The 21,498-nt window shown below is 45.4% G+C and overlaps 1 protein-coding gene across 2 annotated transcripts; it reads left to right on the plus strand.

The window, feature by feature from the left end:
* Positions 1 to 1,370: 1,370 nt before the first annotated feature.
* On the plus strand, positions 1,371 to 21,266 carry RBBP9 (RB binding protein 9, serine hydrolase). 2 transcript variants are annotated; one of them, XM_073557446.1, is made up of 6 exons: positions 1,434 to 1,525; positions 4,570 to 4,612; positions 5,095 to 5,225; positions 11,855 to 11,960; positions 12,531 to 12,616; positions 20,851 to 21,266. In XM_073557446.1, exons 3-6 carry the CDS (start codon positions 5,123 to 5,125, stop codon positions 21,075 to 21,077), a joined length of 522 nt encoding a protein of 173 aa, XP_073413547.1. In that variant the 5' UTR covers positions 1,434 to 1,525; positions 4,570 to 4,612; positions 5,095 to 5,122; the 3' UTR covers positions 21,078 to 21,266. The 2 variants fall into 2 exon arrangements, with proteins under 2 accessions (XP_073413546.1, XP_073413547.1); XM_073557445.1 differs by lacking the exon at positions 5,095 to 5,225 and having other exon boundaries at positions 1,371 to 1,525.
* Positions 21,267 to 21,498: the final 232 nt, after the last annotated feature.

Here is a 21,498-nt window from a genome sequence, read left to right on the forward strand (position 1 = left end):
TGGGGACATATATACCAGGATAGGGGACATGTATACCAGGAATGTGCCTAGGATGGGGGACATATATTTCAGGTTTGGGGATATATATACCAGAAAGGGATCCAGGATTGGCAACATATATACCAGGATTGGCCTCAGAATTGGGAAAATACATACCAGTAAGGGGTCAATGATTGGGAACATATATACCAGGATGGGGGACATGCATACCAGGAATGTGCCTAGGATGAGGACATATATATCAGGCTTGGGGACATATATACCAGAAAGGGGCCCCGGATTGGGGACATATATACCAGGATGGGGGACATGCATACCAGGAATGTGCCTAGGATGGGGACATATATATCAGGACTGGGGACATATATACCGGGATGGGGGACATGCATACCAAGAATGTGCCTAGGATGGGGACATATATATCAGGACTGGGGACATATATACCGGGAAGGCACCCCAGATTGGGGCCATATATACTAGAATTGGGGACACATATACCAGGAAGGGGGACATGCATACCAGGAATGTGCCTAGGATGGGGGACATATATTTCAGGTTTGGGGATATATATACCAGAAAGGGATCCAGGATTGGCAACATATATACCAGGATTGGCCTCAGAATTGGGAAAATACATACCAGTAAGGGGTCAATGATTGGGAACATATATACTAGGATGGGGGACATGCATACCAGGAATGTGCCTAGGATGAGGACATATATATCAGGCTTGGGGACATATATACCCGGAAGGCGCCCCAGATTGGGGCCATATATACTAGTATTGGGGACACATATACCAGGAAGGGGGACATGCATACCAGGATGGGGCCCAGGATGGCCTAATACATATACCTGGATGGTGCTCAGGATGGGGCTCATTGCTACATAATGAAAGGTGAGAGTATGTCTTTATATGGCCTAAAATGCTACAAAACCTTCCCCCCCCCCCCATCCATTATTGTTTTATCAGTCCACAAGGAGCCATCCCTGTGCTGTCTGTGATTTTCATAGAAAACCCACAGACTTGTGTGTAGGCTCAGTGGTTAACACTGCAGCCTTGCAGCGCTGGAGTCCTGGATTCGAATCCCACCAAGGACAACATCTGCAAGGAGTTTGTATGTTCTCCCCGTGTTTGCGTGGGTTTCCTCTGGGTTCTCCGGTTTCCTCCCACTTTCCAAAGACATACTGATAGGGAGTTTAGATTGTGAGCCCCGATGGTGACAGTAATGATGATGTGTGCATACTGTAAAGCGCTGCGGAATACGTTAGCGCTATATAAAGTTTATTATTAGCGTCAAAGCTATGTAGTATATAGCTCTGTACCCAGAAACTACAGTTCCCATGATGCTCTTCTCTCAGGCGGAGCCTTCTCCGGCACGTGCTGCTGTAACGTGGAGCAATGTCTGGAGGCTCCGCTGCAGCAGTGATTTCCCCGGTAAAAGCTGTCATAGTGCCCGGCAATGGGGGAGGCGATGTGGAGTCCTGTGTCTGGTATGGGTGGACTAAGAAGAGACTTGACAGGGTGAGAAAATCTGCAAAGCGCATCTGTGTCCTGAGCACAGTGTGAACGTCCACCTATACGCTGCGGTTAATTGACTTTCTGTCCACGATACTGATACTTGTCTGTATGCGAGAGGACGTTAGATTGTGAAGGAGGGCTTACAGCTTGTGTACTATGCCACGGTCTAGGCTAGCGCTACAGAAACACCGAACGTCACACACAGGTATCTGGGTCATTCCGTTGCTGCAGGCGGCACAAAAAATAACACTAAGCGGAGCTGTTACGTATAAAGCTATGTCCAGAGCCCTCAGGATTCTTCTATTTACACTGTATTGTTACAGGGATTTCCTCAACAAATAAAGGTATTTGTAACTATGGCAACCAGACTATGAGGTGTGGAACGTCCAATATCCTCCCATAAGATTAAGGATACATCATCCCCGCTGCGTTCTACCTTCGGTATACGCTGCAGCTCTTCCAGTGGATTCACGCACGGCGACATTGCACCATTATCACAGCACTGTCTACAGGATAGCGTCTGCTCCACAACACAAAAACCCAGCGGTATACTTCAGGCTATGTTCACACCATTTTTAAATTTTTTTTCTAAGTGAATCCGCTCCAAAATCCTCAAAAATATATAACACTTGGAAAACTATTCCTATTAATCCCTTCATCCCCCGGGGCCATTATCCATTTTTCATTTTCATCTTTTCTTCCCTTTCTTCCAAGAGCCATGACTTTTCTATTCTGTCAATATGGCCATTCGAGGGCTTGTTTTTTTTTTTGCAGGACAAGTCGTACTTTTGAATGACACCATTGATTTTGCCATATAATGTACTGGAAATCTGAAAAAATATTCCAAGTGTGATGAAATTGCAAAAAAAAGTGCAATTCCACGATTGTTTTTTTTTTTTATTTACAGTATTCACTCTATGGTTAATCTGACCTGATAATATGAATTTCCAGTTCAGTAAGAATATTCAGGCACCAAACATGTATAGCTTCTTATTTTTTTAAGTGTTGAAAAAAAATTACAAAAATTGGATTTTTTTTTTTGCGTTTGTTGCCATTTTCCCGAGACACATAACATTCGTGTTTTTCACTTTTCACTATCTGAGGCTGGGTGAAGGCTTATTTTATGCATCCTGAGCTGATGTTTTTATTGATACTATTTTGGGATTGATACAATGTTTTGATCGCCTGTTATTGCATTTTATTACAGTGTTGCATCAACTAAAAAAAACATTCTGGCATTTTGATATTTTCTCTCTTTATGTCGTTTACCGATCTGATTAATTTACTTTATCTGTTGATAGATCGGATATTTCTGAAGGCAGTGATACCAAATATGTATGGTTTGGTTTTTTTTCTTATGTTGCTTTATTTTTAAAAGGCAAAAGGGGGTGATTTGAACCCTTTTTTCTATATTTCTTAAAACTTTTTTTTTTTTTACTTTATTTAATAGTCCCTTGAGGACGATCGCTGCTTCAAGTCTCTTATCGCTTGTGCTGTACATAACATTACTTCAGCCAGTGAGACATTTTTGTGCTACTTCTTTTAACTGCATCACAGTTTCCAAACCTTATTTGGTTAAAAGACATGTTATAAGATGGAGCGTGTACACAGCAATGCCGTTTTCACATTGCTGTGCATTAAGTTCATCTTACGATACGCTTTTGCAGCATTTTTAGAGGAATCCAACTGAAAAAGACCCAGTGTGTACATACCCCCAAAAAGGAGCATTTAAAGGGGATCTGTCACCCCATTTTTGCACTATGAGCTGCGGCCACCACCATCAGGGGCTTATCTACAGCATTCTGTAATGCTGTAGATAAGCCCCCGATGTAACCTGAAAGAGAAGAAACCGAGTTATATTATACTCACCCAGGGGCGGTCCGGGTCCGTAGGGTGTCGCGGTCCGGCGCCTCCCGTCTTTTAGCGATGACGTCCTCTTAATAATAATAATAATAATAATAATACATTTTATTTTTATAGCGCCGACATATTCCGCAGCACTTTACATTTCAGAGGGGATTTGTACAGACAATAGACATTACAGCATAACAATAATCACATACAGTAGATTATAACAAATACCAAGAGGAATGAGTCCTCTTCTTTGCTTCTCAGCGCAGGCGCACTGCTCTGCCCTGTTGAGGGCAGAGTAATGCTGTGGCTGCATCTCATAGCCCAAAAAATAGCTGACAGATTCCCTTTAATAATTTTCAGCCGTTAACATAGTTTAAGACACGCATACACTTCCGCCACTAAATTTCCATCTTACGGTATTTTGCTTCTGCAGAGATTCCACGTGTATAAGTCCATTGTGCACATGCCTTGGTGTTCTGAGGTATGTGCACATGACGTCTTCTAGACATGAGCTAACCTGGCGAGTTTTTCAGGAGGAAGACGCTTTAACTCTTTTGTCTTGAAGCTTATTTTTCTTGGGGTCTTTGTGTTTGTTTTTTTGTGATGTCATTGGCCACTGGATCTGAAATATACTATACAGTGGCTTTGAAGCTGAAGCCGCCTGAAATAATGGTCACGTCACTTCTTTTAACCACTTATCTTTGGGAGCCTAACTCCATTTAAAGAAGCTCAAAAGTCTTTTCCGTTGTCTGAGTCCACGTATGTCCGACTGCACTCAACTGAGAGAATCAGAGCACACTGTGAGGAGAAGGTGGAGAACACAATGTCTCCATCTTCTCCATTCATTGATTTCACAGAAATCTGACTGCAGTCCGATGTTTTCACCTTACCCATAGACTTGATTGTGTGAGTGGCATCCGATTGCAGAGTGAAGTTGCAGCATCCTGCTATATCTTTCACTGGCATATTCTGTCATTGGAAAAAATTGTGTATCAGCACTGCCCGAATGAATAACATCGGTCCATGTGCTATCCGATCAAAAAAAAAGAAAACGGATGGCACTCGTCCGATGTTTCCGCTCATGTGAACGAGCCCTTAAATTTATTTCTGCCCTGTCCTAACACTCCCCTGATGCCACTCTCAAATTTAAAAACTAGGCATAGAACCTCTTTAATGTTTTCATTTGTTTGCAGATTCCGAATTTCAAGTGTGTGCTCCGTAACATGCCCGATCCTTGTAAGTATATCTGCATTGTTTATATGCCACCTTTTAAATTCCGTACTGTGATGGGAGTCGTATCAGGTGAATTGGAAACTGTGCCACCTATATTATTTTATATAATTAAAACCAGAAAGTAAAACACATTTTTGTCTTATAGTTATATACAATTTATTTTCTGATTGTAATTTTATTTACTCTATTTTCCGTACGTGATTATGAGGGCAGCCATCCTGCCTAAGCTTCATCCATGTGTCATGGTCCGGGACAATGGCGTGGCATGGCATAGTGTAACTGGACCCCTCTAGTCTTCATTCCAGTTACCCCAACAACCTAATTTGATTTGGACATGGAACCAGTGGTGTCAGACATTTCTAAAATGTTTCCCAGGAGCCGTTTTTCAAAGCAACCAGGCCATGTTGCATTTTCTACTGTGAGAAGCCTGCGTGGCCTTGTTACCATGGCTTGCTGGGTCTCCCGATTTGTTTCCTATTAAGCAGATATGGGACATCATTGGTCAGGAACACCATGAAGAGGTCTTCACAAGGGAATGTCACACTGATTCAACTCTTGGGATTAAGGCGTTGTGGCATAATCTTTGGTATCCGGACCCCTTTAGTCTCCATTTCAGGTATACTAACAGTTTGGCGTCACATTGATTTGGTCTTGGAATCGCTAGTACAGTCATTTGTTTAGTGTCCCAAGAACTATTTTTTATCATGACAACGCCAGGCAGGATGTTTCTTGTTTTACTGTTAGCAGCTTACGTGGCCTAAACTTGTTACCATGGCTTGCAGGGTCTCTGGACTTGTCTGCCATATGGGACATACATAGTAACATAGTTAGCAAGGCCAAAAAAAGACATTAGTCCATCCAGTTCAGCCTATAAAATTCTGTTAGAATAAATCCCCAGATCTACGTCCTTCTAAAGAACCTAATGACTGTAAGATACAATATTGTTATGCTCCAGGAAGACATCCAGGCCTCTCTTGAACCCCTGAGTTCGCCATCACCACCTCCTCAGGCAGGGAATTCCAGATTCTCACTGCCCTAACTGTAAAGAATCCTCTTCTATGTTGGTGGAAAAACCTTTTCTCCTCCAGATGCAGAGAATGCCCCCTTGTGATCGTCACCTTCCTTGGTATAAACAGATCCTCGGAGAGATATTTGTATTGTCCCCTTATATACTTATACATGGTTATTAGATCCCCCCTCAGTCATCTTTTTTCAAGACTAAATAATCCCAATTTTGCTAATCTCTCTGGGTATTGTAGTTCGCCCATCCCCTTTATTAATTTTGTTGCCCTCCTTTGTACTCGCTCTAGTTCCATTATATCCTTCCTGAGCACCAGTGCCCAAAACTGTACACAGTACTCCATGTGCGGTCTAACCAGAGATTTGTATAGAGGCAGTATAATGCTCTCATCATGTGTATCCAGACCTCTTTTAATGCACGCCATGATACTGTTTGCCTTGGCAGCCACTGCCTGGCACTGGCTGCTCCAGGTAAGTTTATCTTTAACTAGGATCCCCAAGTCCTTCTCCATGTCAGATTTACCCAGTGGTTTCCCATTCAGTGTGTAATGGTGATATTGATTCTTTCTTCCCATGTGTATAACCTTACATTTATCATTGTTAAACTGCATCTGCCACCTTTCGGCCCAAGTTACCAACTTATCCAGATCTATCTGTAGCAGAATACTATCTTCTCTTGTATTGACTGCTTTACATAGTTTTGTATCATCTGCAAATATTGATATTTTACTGTGCAAACCTTCTACCAGATCGTTAATAAATATGTTGAAGAGAATAGGTCCCAACACCGACCCCTGCGGTACCCCACTGGTCACAGCGACCCAGTTAGAGAATATACCATTTATAACCACCCTCTGCTTTCTATCACTAAGCCAGTTACTTACCCATTTACACACATTTTCCCCCAGACCCAGCATTCTCATTTTGTGTACCAACCTCTTGTATGGCACGGTATCAAACGCTTTGGAAAAATCAAGATATACCACATCCAATGACTCACCTTGTTCCAGTCTATAGCTTACCTCTTCATAAAAAATGATTAGATTGGTTTGACAGGAGCGATTCTTCATAAACCCATGCTGATATGGCGTTAAACAGTTATTCTCATTGAGATAATCCAGGATAACATCTTAGAAACCCTTCAAATATTTTACCAACAATAGAGGTTAGACTTACTGGCCTATAATTTCCAGGTTCACTTTTAGAGCCTTTTTTGAATATTGGTACCACATTTGCTATGCGCCAGTCCTGTGGAACAGACCCCGTCGCTGTAGAGTCTCTAAATATAAGAAATAATGGTTTGTCTATTACATTACTTAGTTCTCTTAGTACTCGTGGGTGTATGCCATCCGGACCCGGAGACTTATCTATTTTAATCTTATTTAGCCGGTTTTGCATCGGCTAAATAAGTGGTCAGTAGTTGCAAAAAGAGCTGCCAGCAGCGGATCTTGATGAATCCGGTGCCTTTGCGCATTTAGCGCTGCAGATCATCTCTCAGACAACCATTAACAAACTCATTGTAACATGCCAAAGCGTATAAGTGCGCGTATTTCCGTGTACAGCACTTTAACTCCATGCTGAATAAATCGTGATTGTGGGTTATAAATATAAAGTATAACCGGTGGAGAAATATTTAACTTATTAAAACATAAAAGATCCACTGGCGCTAGACTCAACAAAATAGATTTTGTTTTTTAGCTGCCTGTTTGGATGACAACAACCACCTGTTGTCGGAAGTATTCAGAAAAACAGACTGAAAGAGAAACCAAACGGCGCTTGAAAACCGATCATAATGTAAGAAAGTGCAATAAATATCGCCAGGAGTGCAGTGATATGTAAATGAACACTACAATGGTGTCGCTGAGGAGATAGTGTATATTGCGGCAACAATATGCTACTAGTAACCGCTCAGAACTGGTGTCATCCAAGTTTCATGAGCACCGTGGGGAGTTGTGATTGCTTATTACCAACAGCACATGAACATGTGAATGGCCACATGGAAAATGTCGCTGATAAAATGGTGTCATCATATATAGTGTGGCATTAATGGAATCCTCATTTTCGCCATGCACCCCATGTTGACTGAAAAAAGCAGAAATGTTTTTCTTTTTTAATAAATTTGCAAAAATTTCTACATTTCTGTTTTTTTTTTCAGTCATGATGTGGTGCAGAGTGTACAATAATGAGAAAAAAAAATGAACTTTTTTGAATTTACCAAATGGCTGCAATGAAACAAAAAGTGAAAAATTTAAAGGGGTCTAAATACTTTCCGTACCCACTGTATAACCCCCTGACTTCCCCTGTATACACGCCAGAAACCTTTTTAAGTTCTCCCGTACTGTATGGTAATCCTGTCAGTCCGGTCCTTCCCTCCTCTCAGCTGCTGCCCGCCGTCCTCCTTCTTTGATTGATGTGGATGACACCTCTCGTCATGCATCTTGCCAAGTGAAATCTCGCACCTGCACAGAGAAATCGCGGCTCACACCTGCGCACTATACCTTATCCTACTGCTGGCAGAGCTGAAAACATAAGTGCGCATTCGCCGGCACCCATCTTTCTGGCTCATGTGATGAGCCCTTTAAACACCTTCACAGAATGCATTCTAACCAGTCTTGGCTCTCTACAGCCCAGCACTTCATTACGTTTCCTCCTTATTACTGTTCTATGGTGTGACTTTTTGGACAATCAGTTTTTGTGTAGGGAAACATTCACCTTATGATATTTGGATAGGGCACATCCAAAATCTACTGAACAAACAAATCTAATGTGTGCTTGTTCAGTTTCTAAGAGGTGCCATGTTCCTGATGGCATAATTCACTGTATCCTGTGGAGGTGTCACATATTACCTATGCAGGGAATGACATCTACAGCTATAGTAATAGCGCCAAAAATTAGCTGAGTATTTCCCTACTTTTGGCACACTTGTAAAAAAAAGAACTCCTTATGAATATACCCTAATCGTATGTTCACACAGAGTTTTTTATGTGGATTTTTTAATGGAACTGTTTCCCTCCGAACTGTCGTCCAGTGCACTATGTAGTGCAGCGGTGTTCACACCGTGCAGTAATGATGCAATGACCCAGGAAAGTTAAACAGGTTTGCCTTTTAATGTCCAAACAACTCACAAAATTAACAGCACACGATATCCCCCGGATCGCAGCCGGGGTGTCGCAACAGTCCGTCCATGAGACGCGTTGCCGAGGGCAACTGCACCACTGTGTCACGCTGAAGGGTGCCAGGCATTCACAGCTCTTGGCTCTGTGTTGTCTCAGACAAACCGGCTGTTGCAGAGCCACCTGCTCTGCCGCTAGCAAACAAACTCTGACACCCCCAAACCCTTTACTGCAGGGTTTGTAAATGATCTCTGTGGCCATGGGCCACTTGTAAGATCCAGCCTGGAGGGAACGAACTGCCCCACTACCATCCTGTAGTTCGCTCCAAAAATAAAAGCCCATGCCCGGTTTTCTTAAATCTGCTTTGGACAAATAGCTTGTCCAAGACCAAACTTAGGCTAGTTTCACACTAGTGTTTATTCAACACGGCGCCGCTAAGCCCCGCCCCCTGCCGGCTCCCTGCCCGCCCCATCCGGTCATCGCCGCCTACTATCACACATGGACGCTTGCGATCTGCGCACCCTATCTTTAGCATAGGGTATGCAGATTGTGCGCTGGCCGTGCGCTAGTAGGATTTTGGCGTGCACTGCGCACTTTTGAAGGTGCGCCGAAATGCAGCATGCTGCGTTCGGCGCACATGGGCGCACCTTCAAAAGTGCGCAGCGCACGCCAAAATCCTACTAGCGCACGGCCAGCGCACGATCTGCACACCCTATGCTAAAGATAGGGTGCGCAGATTGCAAGTGTCCATGTGCGATAGTAGGCGGCGATGACCGGATGGCGCGGGCAGGAAGCCGGCAGGGGGCGGGGCTTAGCGGCGCCGTGCGCTGCGTCGAATAAACGCTAGTGTGAAACTAGCCTTACTTTTATTTTGCACTGCAATCACACCTATATCTGTGACTGCAATGCACTCCAGCAGCCTTAATACGCTCCTATGGCCATCCCGGGGGACACATATTGCCCCTCACATATAGTACCACTGCCTTACAACTATAATTGCCAATAAGCTGGGGTTTATAATCAGATTATCAGCAGACAGGCTGACACAATATCCGTAGTGGAATCTGATTTCTGCGTCTTTCGCACCCCATAATTTAAGGGAACATGTCATCAGAAAAGTACCGACTGCTAAATCCGGTTTTTCATTAAACTTTTTTCTTTTAATTTATCATTTTTTTTCCCTATATCTCAATCTATATTAAAATTTGAGATTAGAAATCTTGCAATTTTTGCACTGCTTTCTGCATCTTGTTTAGAATCAGTTTTTGTTGTTTCTGGAAATTTACATGAACGTTAGCAGCAATAGACAGACCCTGGCCCTATCCTTTCAATTAAGGCATGTAATGAGTGTGTGTAAGGCCACTTTCACACTTCAGGCTTTCGGTATCCGGCATGGTGCGGCGAAAAACCGGACTGCCGGATCCGGTGCCTGTTACGACCAGATCCGGCTTTTTCCCCGTGCTGTTTCATTGCTGCCGCATTGGGCCGGATAGCAATGTGGCGTGTCCATTTTTTTCCGGATCCGGAGAAAATAGCCGGTCCGGCGTCTGGAAAAAAACGTTGCATGCAACGTTTTTTCGCACTGCGCATGCCCGGAAACCTTCTCTGCCAGGAATATATCCGGCAGAAAGAAGGATCCGGTGTCTGCGTTTGCAGCCGGATCCGGTAGTCCGGTTTTTCGCTGCACCATGCCGGATACCGAAAGCCTGAAGTGTGAAAGCGGCCTAAAGGTCATTGTGAAGGGAGGGGCAACACGGTCAGCTGTAACAGTGCCCACGGCCCTGCATTGGACCAGCTGTCAGTCGGGGGGGGGGGGGGGGGGGGAGGTTCTGCTGTTCTGGCACCTCAGGGGCAACGCTAATGGAGCCAGCAATCTATTCAAACGGAATCTGGTTTCTAGTGCTTCTTATCTAATCTCTGTCGTGTACTCAAACATTAGTATACAACCACATATAGGGTACCGCAACGTTCCGTAAAAATTGCATAACAAATTATGGGGTCCATTTTTTCCTATTACCCTTGTGGAAGTTATAGATTTGTGCTAAAACAGTATTTTAGTGGAATTTTTAAAAAATTTTTTTTTTGTTTTCACATGTAAATGTTATAAAGTTTTGTGACTCACCTGAATGCTCAGTACACTCCTAGTCGCATTGCTCTTGGGGTCTTGTTTCCAAATTGGTGTCACTTGTGGGGGGGTTTCTGCTATTTTGGCACGTCAGGGGCTCTGCAAATGTGACATGCATTCACAATCTATTCCAGACAAATTTACACTCCAAAAATCAAATGGCGCTCTTTTCTTTTCGCGTCCTGCCAGGGGCCCAAACAGCATTTTTTTGACCACATATGGGGTATGTTCTTGTTCGTAAGAAATTGCGTAACAAATTATGGGTCCGTTTCTTTCTTATTATTAGCGATGAGCGCAAGTGATCGTTCCTCAAATTTTCCTAGGATGCTCAGGTATGCACCAAGTATCGCGGGGGTTCAGGTGACATGTTCAAGTCCCCGCTCTGCATGTTTTCTGGATTTTAGACAACTACAAAATACTCGAGGATTGCCTGGCAGGGGCTGCTGTATTTGCAGACAGTAAGTGTCGTGCAGCGACCCTTACAGACCTGCAAAGTAAAGTGGCAGACCCCAGCGGCTGCATTAAAAATGATAAAACTCCCCCCCAGAGAAAAACAATTCAATACATAGCTGGTTAAATCACCATGTTAGGTAACATGTTTTATTTTTTAAATAATATAAAAACGCGGCACCTTCCCTTTAAGGATATACAAATTGAAAGTTTGAAAAGTCCTTTTTTTTTTTTTCAAGGTTTTTCGCAAAATTCCCATATTTTCGAAAATTAACGCAAAACATATCGACCTAAATCTTAACAGTCTCAGAATCAGTGGGATCCATTGAAGCGTCCCAGAGTTATTACCTAAGTGACAATGGTCAGATCTAAAAAAAAAAAAAAATTGACCTGGTCATAAACCTCTCAAGATGGAAGAAGTGTGAATTCTGATCTAATAATGTTTAATCCTTCAATAACTGGACGCGTGCTTCAGCCAAAGCTTTATCACCGTGCTTCAATCATGGAATATGTGTTATTTTCATTTCTGAAATGTAGTCACTGCAAGAGAATCAATATGGCTACCCTTCATGGCCTCAGAACTGCAGTGCGACAGCGAGACCATACTGATCGGGCACAGCTCCGGAGCAGCGGCAGCCATGAGGTATGGATACTGAGGGTCTACCTCTCCCTTGTGCCACATTATGATTAGTCTGTTGACCTACATTAAACATACGGAGAAACTAAGTGCACACGTAGATTTTCCTCCTGCGGATTTTTCCGCGCAGATTTGAAGAAATCCGCAGGTCAAATGTCCTGCATTTTTCCTGCGGATTTCTTCCTTTTTTAATGCGGTTTTTGTGCGGGTTTCCCCCCGCGGATTTCCCCCTGCGGATTTGGAGGATGGAGCAGGTGGAAAACCGCACAAAAGAAGTGACATGCTGCATTTTTTGTACCGCGCGGAAAAAACCGCAGCGTCTGCACAGCGTTTTTTTTTTTTACATTGATTTACATTGTACTGTAAATCACTATGCGGATCTGCAGGGTTTCTGCGCGGTAAAATCCGCTGCGGATCCGCAGGAAAAATGCATCGTGTGCACATAGCCTAAACGTAACACTGCAGTATGGGGCTGAGATTAACCCTTTGTCTGCTTCTTGTTTTGTAGATACAGTATTGGATATATCTTCCTTATGCCACAATTGACTGCTGCTATATTTTCTCTATGTATTGTAGGTTTGCCGAAACACATCCAGTATTTGCAATAATTCTTGTGGCAGCGTACACGTCTGACTTGGGAGATGAAAACGAAACAGAAAGTGGTATGCTAATAATTACAGTACCCAAACAACTTAAAGGGAATATGTCACCAGGTTTTTGCTACCCCATCTGAGAGCAGCATGCTGTAGGGGCAGAGACCCAGCTTCCAGTGATATTTCACTTACTGTGCTGCTTCTGCAGTTTTGATAAAATCATAGTTTTGTCTGCTGCAGATCTAGCAATTCTCTAAATGCTGACCTCTGTATAACACCGCCCACACCATTGACTGGCAGCTTTCTGTATCCACTGTGCATAGGCAGAAAACTGCCAGTATTGGGGACAGGGCTACACAGAGCTCCTGAATATGTATAATTGGGTGTCATCAGTATAGAGATGGTACTGGAACCCAAATCTACTGACTGTTTGTCCAATAGGGGTGGTGTATAGAGAGAAAAGGAGGAGGCCTAGGACTGATCCCTGAGGAACACCGATATTAAGGGGACAAGGAGAGGAGTGAGATCTGGCAAAAAAATATAGTGAAGGAGTGGTCAGAAAGGTAGGAGCAGAACCAGGCGAGCGTGGTATATTTGAGGCCAAGAGAGTGGAGCGTATTGAGGAGGAGATGGGGATCCACAGTGTCGAATGCAAAGGAGAGAGATCCAGGAGAATCAGCAGGGAGCAGTGACCATTGGATTTAGCGGTTAATAGATCGTTAACGACTTTAGTGAGAGCGATTTCAGCAGAGTGTGAAGAGCGGAAACCAGATTGCAGAAGATCAAGAAGAGAGTGATCTGAGAAATAGTGGATGAGACGGGAGTGGATCAAGTGTTCCAGGAGTTCAGAGATGACGGGAAGATTAGAGACAGGTCTGTAGTTAGCACTGCAGTTCTGGTAGAGGGATGGGGTTTTTTTTAAATAAAGGGGCTATGATGGCGTGTTTTAAATGAGGTAGGAAAAATACCAGAATATCGAGAGAGATTAAATATTTTAGTTAGGTGAGTGGTGATAACTGGTGAGAGCAGAGGCGTATCTAGGCTTTCTGGCACCCGGGGCAAGAATTTGGTTCGGCGCCCCCCCCCCAAGTACATATGCGACTTGCACAGTTAGTCATGTACCCACGAGCTGCTCTCCCTAATGCTCTCAATGTTCAGTAAAAAACTGAAAGCAGGATGAGATGCTCGTTGTCACAGGACCATAACTATGAAAATCGCATAAGAGTGAAGTGTCCATGTGATGACACTGCAACCTGCAGAGCTGAATCCTGACATTGCAGCTTCTGAATCTCACAACGAATGCACTGCACCCTTTTAGGATTCTCCCTTGCCGATGTACAGTCATGTCAGCACAAGTATGTGATTTGTATACTTCTGGCCACATTCCAACTAGACGTGCCCGGCCTCGCTCTGTTCATTATCATTGAGTGAGGCCACACATGTCTAGTCAGCATGTGACCGTATGTATGTAAATTACCGGCACGAGAGAATCCTGACAGCGTTCAGTGAGCACTGTGAGAATTCAGAAGTCTGCAGTCACATAGAATGTCTGCAGACTCAGCACAAACCTGGACAAACTCTTTAATGTTCCTAACAAATAAAAACATGAGAATTAGTCAGTATCACAAATATTTACATCCAGGTACCTTATAGATGACGTCGTCTCTGCAGTCGGTCTCCTTTTCTTCTTCTTGTCCAGACCCCATGATGAGTTTTCTCATCCACAGCCGTCTCTGCAGACTTCCATCTTCTCCGGTCTTCTGCAGCAAATCTCCACACGATGCCCTTAAAGATAGAAGTGTCATTATAATGCCCCTAAATACAAATATCTGCAATATACTGTCACCACACACTATTCCCCTCCCTCCTCATACTGTCTCCTCTAACATCCCTCCTGTTCACCATACTGTCTCCTCATATATTTACCCCCTCACTCTCTATACTGTCTGCTCACACATATCCCCGACTCCCCATACTGTGTCCACATGCATTCACCCGTTCGCACCCCTTACTGTCTGCACCCATCCCCCATACTGTTTCCTCATACATACTCTTCATTTTGTGTCCTCAAATCTCCCCACATACATTAAATACCATCCCCACTCCAAATCCCCCCCATCCCCAATCCCCCACACACATTAAGTACCCCCCATCCCCACTCAATAACCCCTCGTCCCTACTCCCAAATCCCCCCACACATTATGTACCCCCCACTCCAAATCCCCCCATCCCCAATCCCCCACACACATTAAGTACACCCATCCCCACTCAATAACCCCTCGTCCCTACTCCCAAATCCCCCCATCCCTAATCCCCCACACACATTAAGTACACCCATCCCCACTCAATAACCCCTCGTCCCTACTCCCAAATCCCCCCACACATTATGTACCCCCACTCCAAATCCCCCCACACATTAACCCCCATCCCCACTCATTAACCCCTCCACTCATTAATCCCCCATCTCCACTCATTAACCCCCACACTCATTAACCCCAATCCCCACATTAATCCCATCTCCACTCATTAACCCCCCACTCATTAACCCCCATCTCCACACATTAACCCCCCACTCATTAACCCCCATCTCCACACATTAACCCCCACTCATTAACCCCCATCCCCACATTAATCCCATCTCCACTCATTAACCCCCATCTCCACTCATTAACCCCCATCCCCACATTAATCCCATCTCGACTCATTAACCCCCGCACATTAACCCCCACACATTAACCCCCATCTCCACTCATTAACCCCCATTCCCACATTAAGCCCCATCTCCGCTCATTAACCCCCATCTCCACTCATGAGCACCCCCCCATCTCCCATATTCGGTGGTTCTTCAGCTCCACAGAGGAGCACACTTACCACCAGCGTTCGCTCCGGGCGCCGGGAGTGACGTCAGCAGCGTGATCACATGACCTGATCACGCTGCTGACGTCGCTCTGACCCGGCGGTCAGAGCTTCAATTGTACTGGCGTCTGTATAGACGCCAAGTACAATTGCTGCCTGGGAGTCGGCGTGGCCTCCTTGTCTGCGTCGGCTGTCAGCTTGACAGCCAACACAGAGAACCGCCGACTCCCAGGACTGGTAGCGGCAGAACGCAGCCGCCGGGGGGGGGGGGGGGGGGGGGGAGATACTGCGGACCGCTACATTAGGCGGCCGGGCGGCCCGACTGCGCCCCCCTGCTGCCTGCGCCCGGGGCAACTACCCCAGCTGCCCCCCCCCTGGATACGCCACAGGGTGAGAGACCCTGCAGGAGATGTGAGGGAATGGGGTCACTGGTGCAGGCTGTAGGCCGAGGAGCCGGGTAACTTCTTGTTCTGTAACAGGCTCAAAGATATCAAGTGAGCTTGGAGTGCTGGAGGGAAGGGGATCCAAGCACTGAGGAGATTGGGCAAAAATGTCCTGATGGATGTGGTTGTTTTATTCTCTAGGAAATAAGTGACCAGATCCTCACCGGAGCCTGTGCTTGGGGGAGTGTAAGGTTGCGAAAAGTTGATTTGGATTGTTAGCTAGTGATGTGATGAGTGGTGAAGTATGATTGTTTTGCCAGATGAAGAGCAGAGTTAAGTTTTGAGCATGAACTTATAGTGGATGAAATCCTCTGCTAAAAGTGATTTTTCTTCACTGACACTCAGCGCACCTTGAGCAACGCTGAAGAAAACGTGTGCATCGTGTGCCAGGGTTGCCATCATCTGTGTTGGGTCTTTCTGCCTGTACTTGGTGCTCTTTCATCCAGGGCTCTCTGCAATATATGATAGTAGTGTGACAATGGTAAGTCCTTACATGAGTGGGAGGAGATGGGCGAGGAGACAGTTCTTGACAGAAAAGGAAAGAAGTTGTGGTCAGAGAGCGGGAGAGGGGAGTTAGTAAAGTCATGCACAGAGCAGAACCGTGAGAAGACCCAGTCCAGAGTATTCCTGTCTTCATGCGTAGGAGAGTTAGTAAGCCGTGTGAGGCCGAATGAGGAGGTTAGAGAAAGGAGATGAGAGGTAGATTGGGAGAGGGGATCATCGATGGGGATGTTAAAGTCGCCCATGATGAGAGTGAGAATGTCACAGGATAGAAAGTGAGGAAGCCAGAGGGCAAAGTGATCCAAGATCTGACGGGAGAAGTCCGGGGGGTGATAATCAACTGCCACTCACAAGTTACAGGGTTTGAAGAGTCTAAAAGTCCCGTCACAGCGATCTCGCTAGCGAGATCGCCGATTTTGTGACTCCACAGCGATCTCGCCAGCAAGATCGCTGTGTGACGGGGATCAGCGACCGCCCCCCCCCCCCCAGTTATCGCTGATCATGCACTATTGTCCTGGGCCGTTTTTTGATCGCTGGTCTCCCACTGGCCAGCGAGCATCGCTGCGTGTGGCAGCGAGAGACCAGCGATCAGTGACGTTGGTTTCCAATGGTAAACATCGGTTATCTAAGAGCCGCGCGGCTCTTAGGTCTGTTTCACACTTCCGTTTTTGACCATCAGTCAAAATCCGCCGATTTGCAAAAAAAATGGATCCGCCATTTTTTTTTTTGCGGATCCGTTTTTTTCCCCATTAATTTGCATTACCGGCGGATCTTGACGGATGGCCATCCGTTGGATCCGTTTTTTTGCGGATCCGTCAATTTTTTTGCGTCCGCCGAGATGCCTGGACGGACCATGCAACGTTTTTTTTGCAGCAGGATCTGCATTTTATTGTGCGCATGCCCAGGGGAATGAAGTCAGCCGGAAATTTAACCCTGAAATCATTTCTGGCGAACCCAAAAAATTCTCTCTCTCAGCTATGGTTCCGTTAAAATTCTTCATTCATCGGATCCCTCAAAAAAACTGTCCAGTGGCATCCGTTCACATCAGTTAGCAACGGATCCGCTTTGCACCATTTTGGCGGATTTTAACTGACACAAAAAAACTGATGTGTGAAACAGGCCTTAGATACCCTCTGTTTACATTAGAAACCAGCGTGCTCCCTGGTCCTGATCGCTGGAGGGGCTGTCTATGTGACAGCTCACCAGCGATCAGCCTAACGATGTCCCAGCGATCCCATCCATGTCGGATCGTTGGTGGGATCGATGGGACATCTTTATGTGTAACGGGGGCTTTAAGCTATGAGCACACGTTGAGTAAATGAATGCAGAAATTTCCGCACCATTTCTTCATCTCTTTGCAGGAGAAACGCAGCTGCAAAACCTTGCGTTTTTTGACTGATTTGAGTGAAGTCAATGGTGATAAATGCTCAGAGGATTGACATGCTGCAAATTATTTTCTGCACCAAATCTGCAAGTCCACAATAAGTATCGTGTGCATGACACTTCAGGTTTCTCATTCACTTTGCTAGCATCAGGTTTTGTTAACAAATCCATGCTGCAAAAATGCATCGTGTGCACATGGCCTAATGGTGTGGACTTCAAAGGAAGGAAACATGAGTGAGGGTACTGTGGGAGTAACGTGGAAAGTACATTGTGATGAAAGGGGCAGACAAACACCTCGTCTGTTCTCAGGTCTGTGAGGAGGTACGTGAAAATTTCAGCCTACCTCTATTATGGAGATAGACAGATTAGGGCCACACGGTGGCTCATTTATTATAGTCATGTACGTTTTACTCTGATGCCGCATTTCAAAGAAATCATAAAAGTAATATCCAGCTGGGGACGATACAGCCAGGAATTGGCTCAAAGGCCAATCCCCGGCGGGCCAGTCCGTGTGATGCGATTGTCGGCCGTGTTATACACATCCGTCTGACTGTGCCCTTAAAGTAAGATTCACATGAGTATTGACGCTGATGTCAGGATCTTATATTCCCAGCTGAACATTGCCCAGAGCGTAATACTGCCACTGTGGGACCTGGTGCCAGCTCTTATACAGGAAGACAACACACCCAGCCATTAAAAGAATTTTATTTATATAGTACCAGCACTTTACAATTAAGCGGGGACATGTACAGACAAAAACAATACACAGTTACAGGAGGCGTGAAGGTCCTGCTCACAAATTACAACCTATAATAGGAGTGAGCAACCAGTAGACTGACATTAATTCTGCTCAATATTATTAACTTAATTATAATCACTTAATATTGAGCAGAACTAAGTATACAGACATCCCCCTATATACACAGTATAAGCCTGCATACAGCCCCTATATACTGTGTCTACACATAGCCTGTTATATACAGTATGCGCCCCCCACATAGCCTGCTATATATACAGCATGTGGCCCACAGAGCCTATTATATACAGTATGCGCCCCCCACATAGCCTGCTATATATACAGCATGTGGCCCACAGAGCCTGTTATATACAGTATGCCCCCCCACATAGCCTGCTATATATACAGCATGTGGCCCACAGAGCCTGTTATATACAGTATGCGCCCCCCACATAGCCTGCTATATATACAGCATGTGGCCCACAGAGCCTGTTATATACAGTGAGTCCCCCACATAGCCTGCTATATATACAGCATGTGGCCCACAGAGCCTGTTATATACAGTATGAGCCCCCCACATAGCCTGCTATATATACAGCATGTGGCCCACAGAGCCTGTTATATACAGTATGAGCCCCCCACATAGCCTGCTATATATACAGCATGTGGCCCACAGAGCCTGTTATATACAGTATGAGACCCCCACATAGCCTGCTATATATACAGCATGTGGCCCACAGAGCCTGTTATATACAGTGAGTCCCCCACATAGCCTGCTATATATACAGCATGTGGCCCACAGAGCCTGTTATATACAGTATGAGCCCCCCACATAGCCTGCTATATATACAGCATGTGACCCACAGAGCCTGTTATATACAGTATGAGCCCCCCACATAGCCTGCTATATATACAGCATGTGGCCCACAGAGCCTGTTATATACAGTATGAGCCCCCCACATAGCCTGCTATATATACAGCATGTGGCCCACAGAGCCTGTTATATACAGTATGCGCCCCCCACATAGCCTGCTATATATACAGCATGTGGCCCACAGAGCCTGTTATATACAGTGAGTCCCCCTCAGTCTCTTTATACAGCAAGCCCCCCACATATCCTTCTTTCTATACATACAAATATCCCATACACATGGAAAAAAGACATTCCTCTCGCTCCCGTTCCCCTGGCACGCTGCTCCTGTACACTGAGAATCAGCAGCAGCGCGGTGAAATGACATCATCACACCTGCTGTGTCAAACTCTGAGTGATGGAAGGAGCCAGCAGCCCTGTCCTCCACCAATGAATTCACCACTGCGTCACGCTGCGGCCCATGGGCTAGTTTCAGCCCTTCAGCTGTCTCGGTCCGCAGGCCGGACTGGAACAGCCAGAGGGCTGCAGTTTTCCCAGGTCTGATCTAAAAGGGAACCTGATGGCTAATACATGCTGCCCGTTCCACGGTAATTCGTTGGGTGGGTGTCAGTGTGTTTAGCCCAATAGATGGGACTAAGGCTATGTACCCACGTATGCAGAAAATTCCTTCCCAGAAAATGTGCGTTTTTTTCCGCACGTTTTTTCCGGAGCGTCCCCAGCCTCATAGAAAATAGTTAGAAATGCGGATTTTTCCGCGACATTAATAAGCATGCTGCATTTTTTACAGCGATGCGTTTTTTTTCGCGGAAAAAAAAACGCATCAATATGCAGAAAGAGTGCGGAATTCATTAAAATGAATGGGATGCTTCTTGTAAGCGTTTTTGCCAGTGAAAACGCTTAAAAACGTGAAAACCGCTTACGAGGGAACATAACCCTTTGTAAGAACGCTTAGGGTATTTGTCGATTATTGGCTTAGGCTAGTTTCACATTAGCGCTTTTGAGCGCAGCGACGGCCTGCGCACGGCCGCCGCTAAGCCCCACCCCCTGCCGTGCCTCCGCCGGAAGCTTCGCCTACCGGCGCATGACACTGCATGCGTCCCCTATCTTTATCACTGGGGGCGCAGGCCGTGCGCAGTATGCGTTTGGCGGCGCATGCGTCCTTTTGACGGCGCACCGACCTGCGCCAAACGCAACCTGCTGCAGTTTGGTTGCGCTCAGCGCACCGTCAAAAAGGCGCATGCGCCGCCAAACGCATTCTGCGCACGGCCTGCGCCCCCAGTGATAAAGATAGGGGACGCATGCAGCGTCATGCGCCGGTAGGCGGAGCTACCGGCAGAGGCGGGGCTTAGCGGCGGCCGTGCGCTCAAAAGCGCTAATGTGAAACTAGCCTTATCCAAATAAGCCATCACACTCTGAAAAAAATAATCCAAGTGCGTTAGTTCACAGGAATAAAAAAATGACTCTAAATTGTAAGTAAGCCATTTGTCAATTGTGAACCATTCTTTTCTCTCAGGTTATTTCAGTCGTCCTTGGCAATGGGAAAAAATTAAATCAAACTGTCACCATATTATCCAGTTTGGTTCCACAGACGATCCATTCCTTCCTTGGCACGAGCAGCAGACGGTTGCTGATAATTTGGGCGCCGAGTTGCACAAGTACACAGACCGCGGACACTTTCAGAATACGGCGTTTAATGACCTTCTTGACGTTACAAGGAAACTTATTCCCACTCCTGTGTAAACACGATTCTGCACGGTCCGTCCGGCTAATCCTTGCCGAGTATTAACATGTCCTGATTTGGAACACTGTCTAAATTTTATATTACAACTAACTAGTTCCCTCATCTGTTACACATCCTGTAAACAAATCAAAGTAATGACCATGTTACTGTATTGCCTCCTTCTATTAATCAATTTTTTTTGTACCAGTTACCATCACATTTGTTGCATTCTGTTACTGTGTACCATCTAACAAGACCATAGAGGCCCTCACTATCAATGGAAGGAAAAAATGTTTTTGGCCGTTTAAACTTTCACAACCCATTATTTTTATGAAGCGCCAATGCACCTGAATTGTACAGTACACAGGAGCATGTGTCTGACTTATATGGAGATTCTGTAGTGTGAACAGAGCCTAAGGTTCCAGGCCGGTAATCGTAAAG

This window comes from Dendrobates tinctorius, unplaced genomic scaffold, assembly GCF_039654945.1.
Source record: "Dendrobates tinctorius isolate UK_male_01 unplaced genomic scaffold, ASM3965494v1 ptg000250l, whole genome shotgun sequence".
NCBI lineage: Eukaryota > Metazoa > Chordata > Amphibia > Anura > Dendrobatidae > Dendrobates > Dendrobates tinctorius.

What these genes read in the sequence shown, in the direction of transcription:
- RBBP9 (XM_073557445.1), top strand. Translation starts at nt 1,403, where the DNA reads ATGTCTGGAGGCTCCGCTGCAGCAGTGATTTCCCCGGTAAAAGCTGTC. An exon ending in CCGTAACATGCCCGATCCTT is followed by an intron (nt 4,613 to 11,854) that starts GTAAGTATATCT and finishes TCTGAAATGTAG; the next exon opens with TCACTGCAAGAGAATCAATA. An exon ending in TGAAAACGAAACAGAAAGTG is followed by an intron (nt 12,617 to 20,850) that starts GTATGCTAATAA and finishes CTTTTCTCTCAG; the next exon opens with GTTATTTCAGTCGTCCTTGG.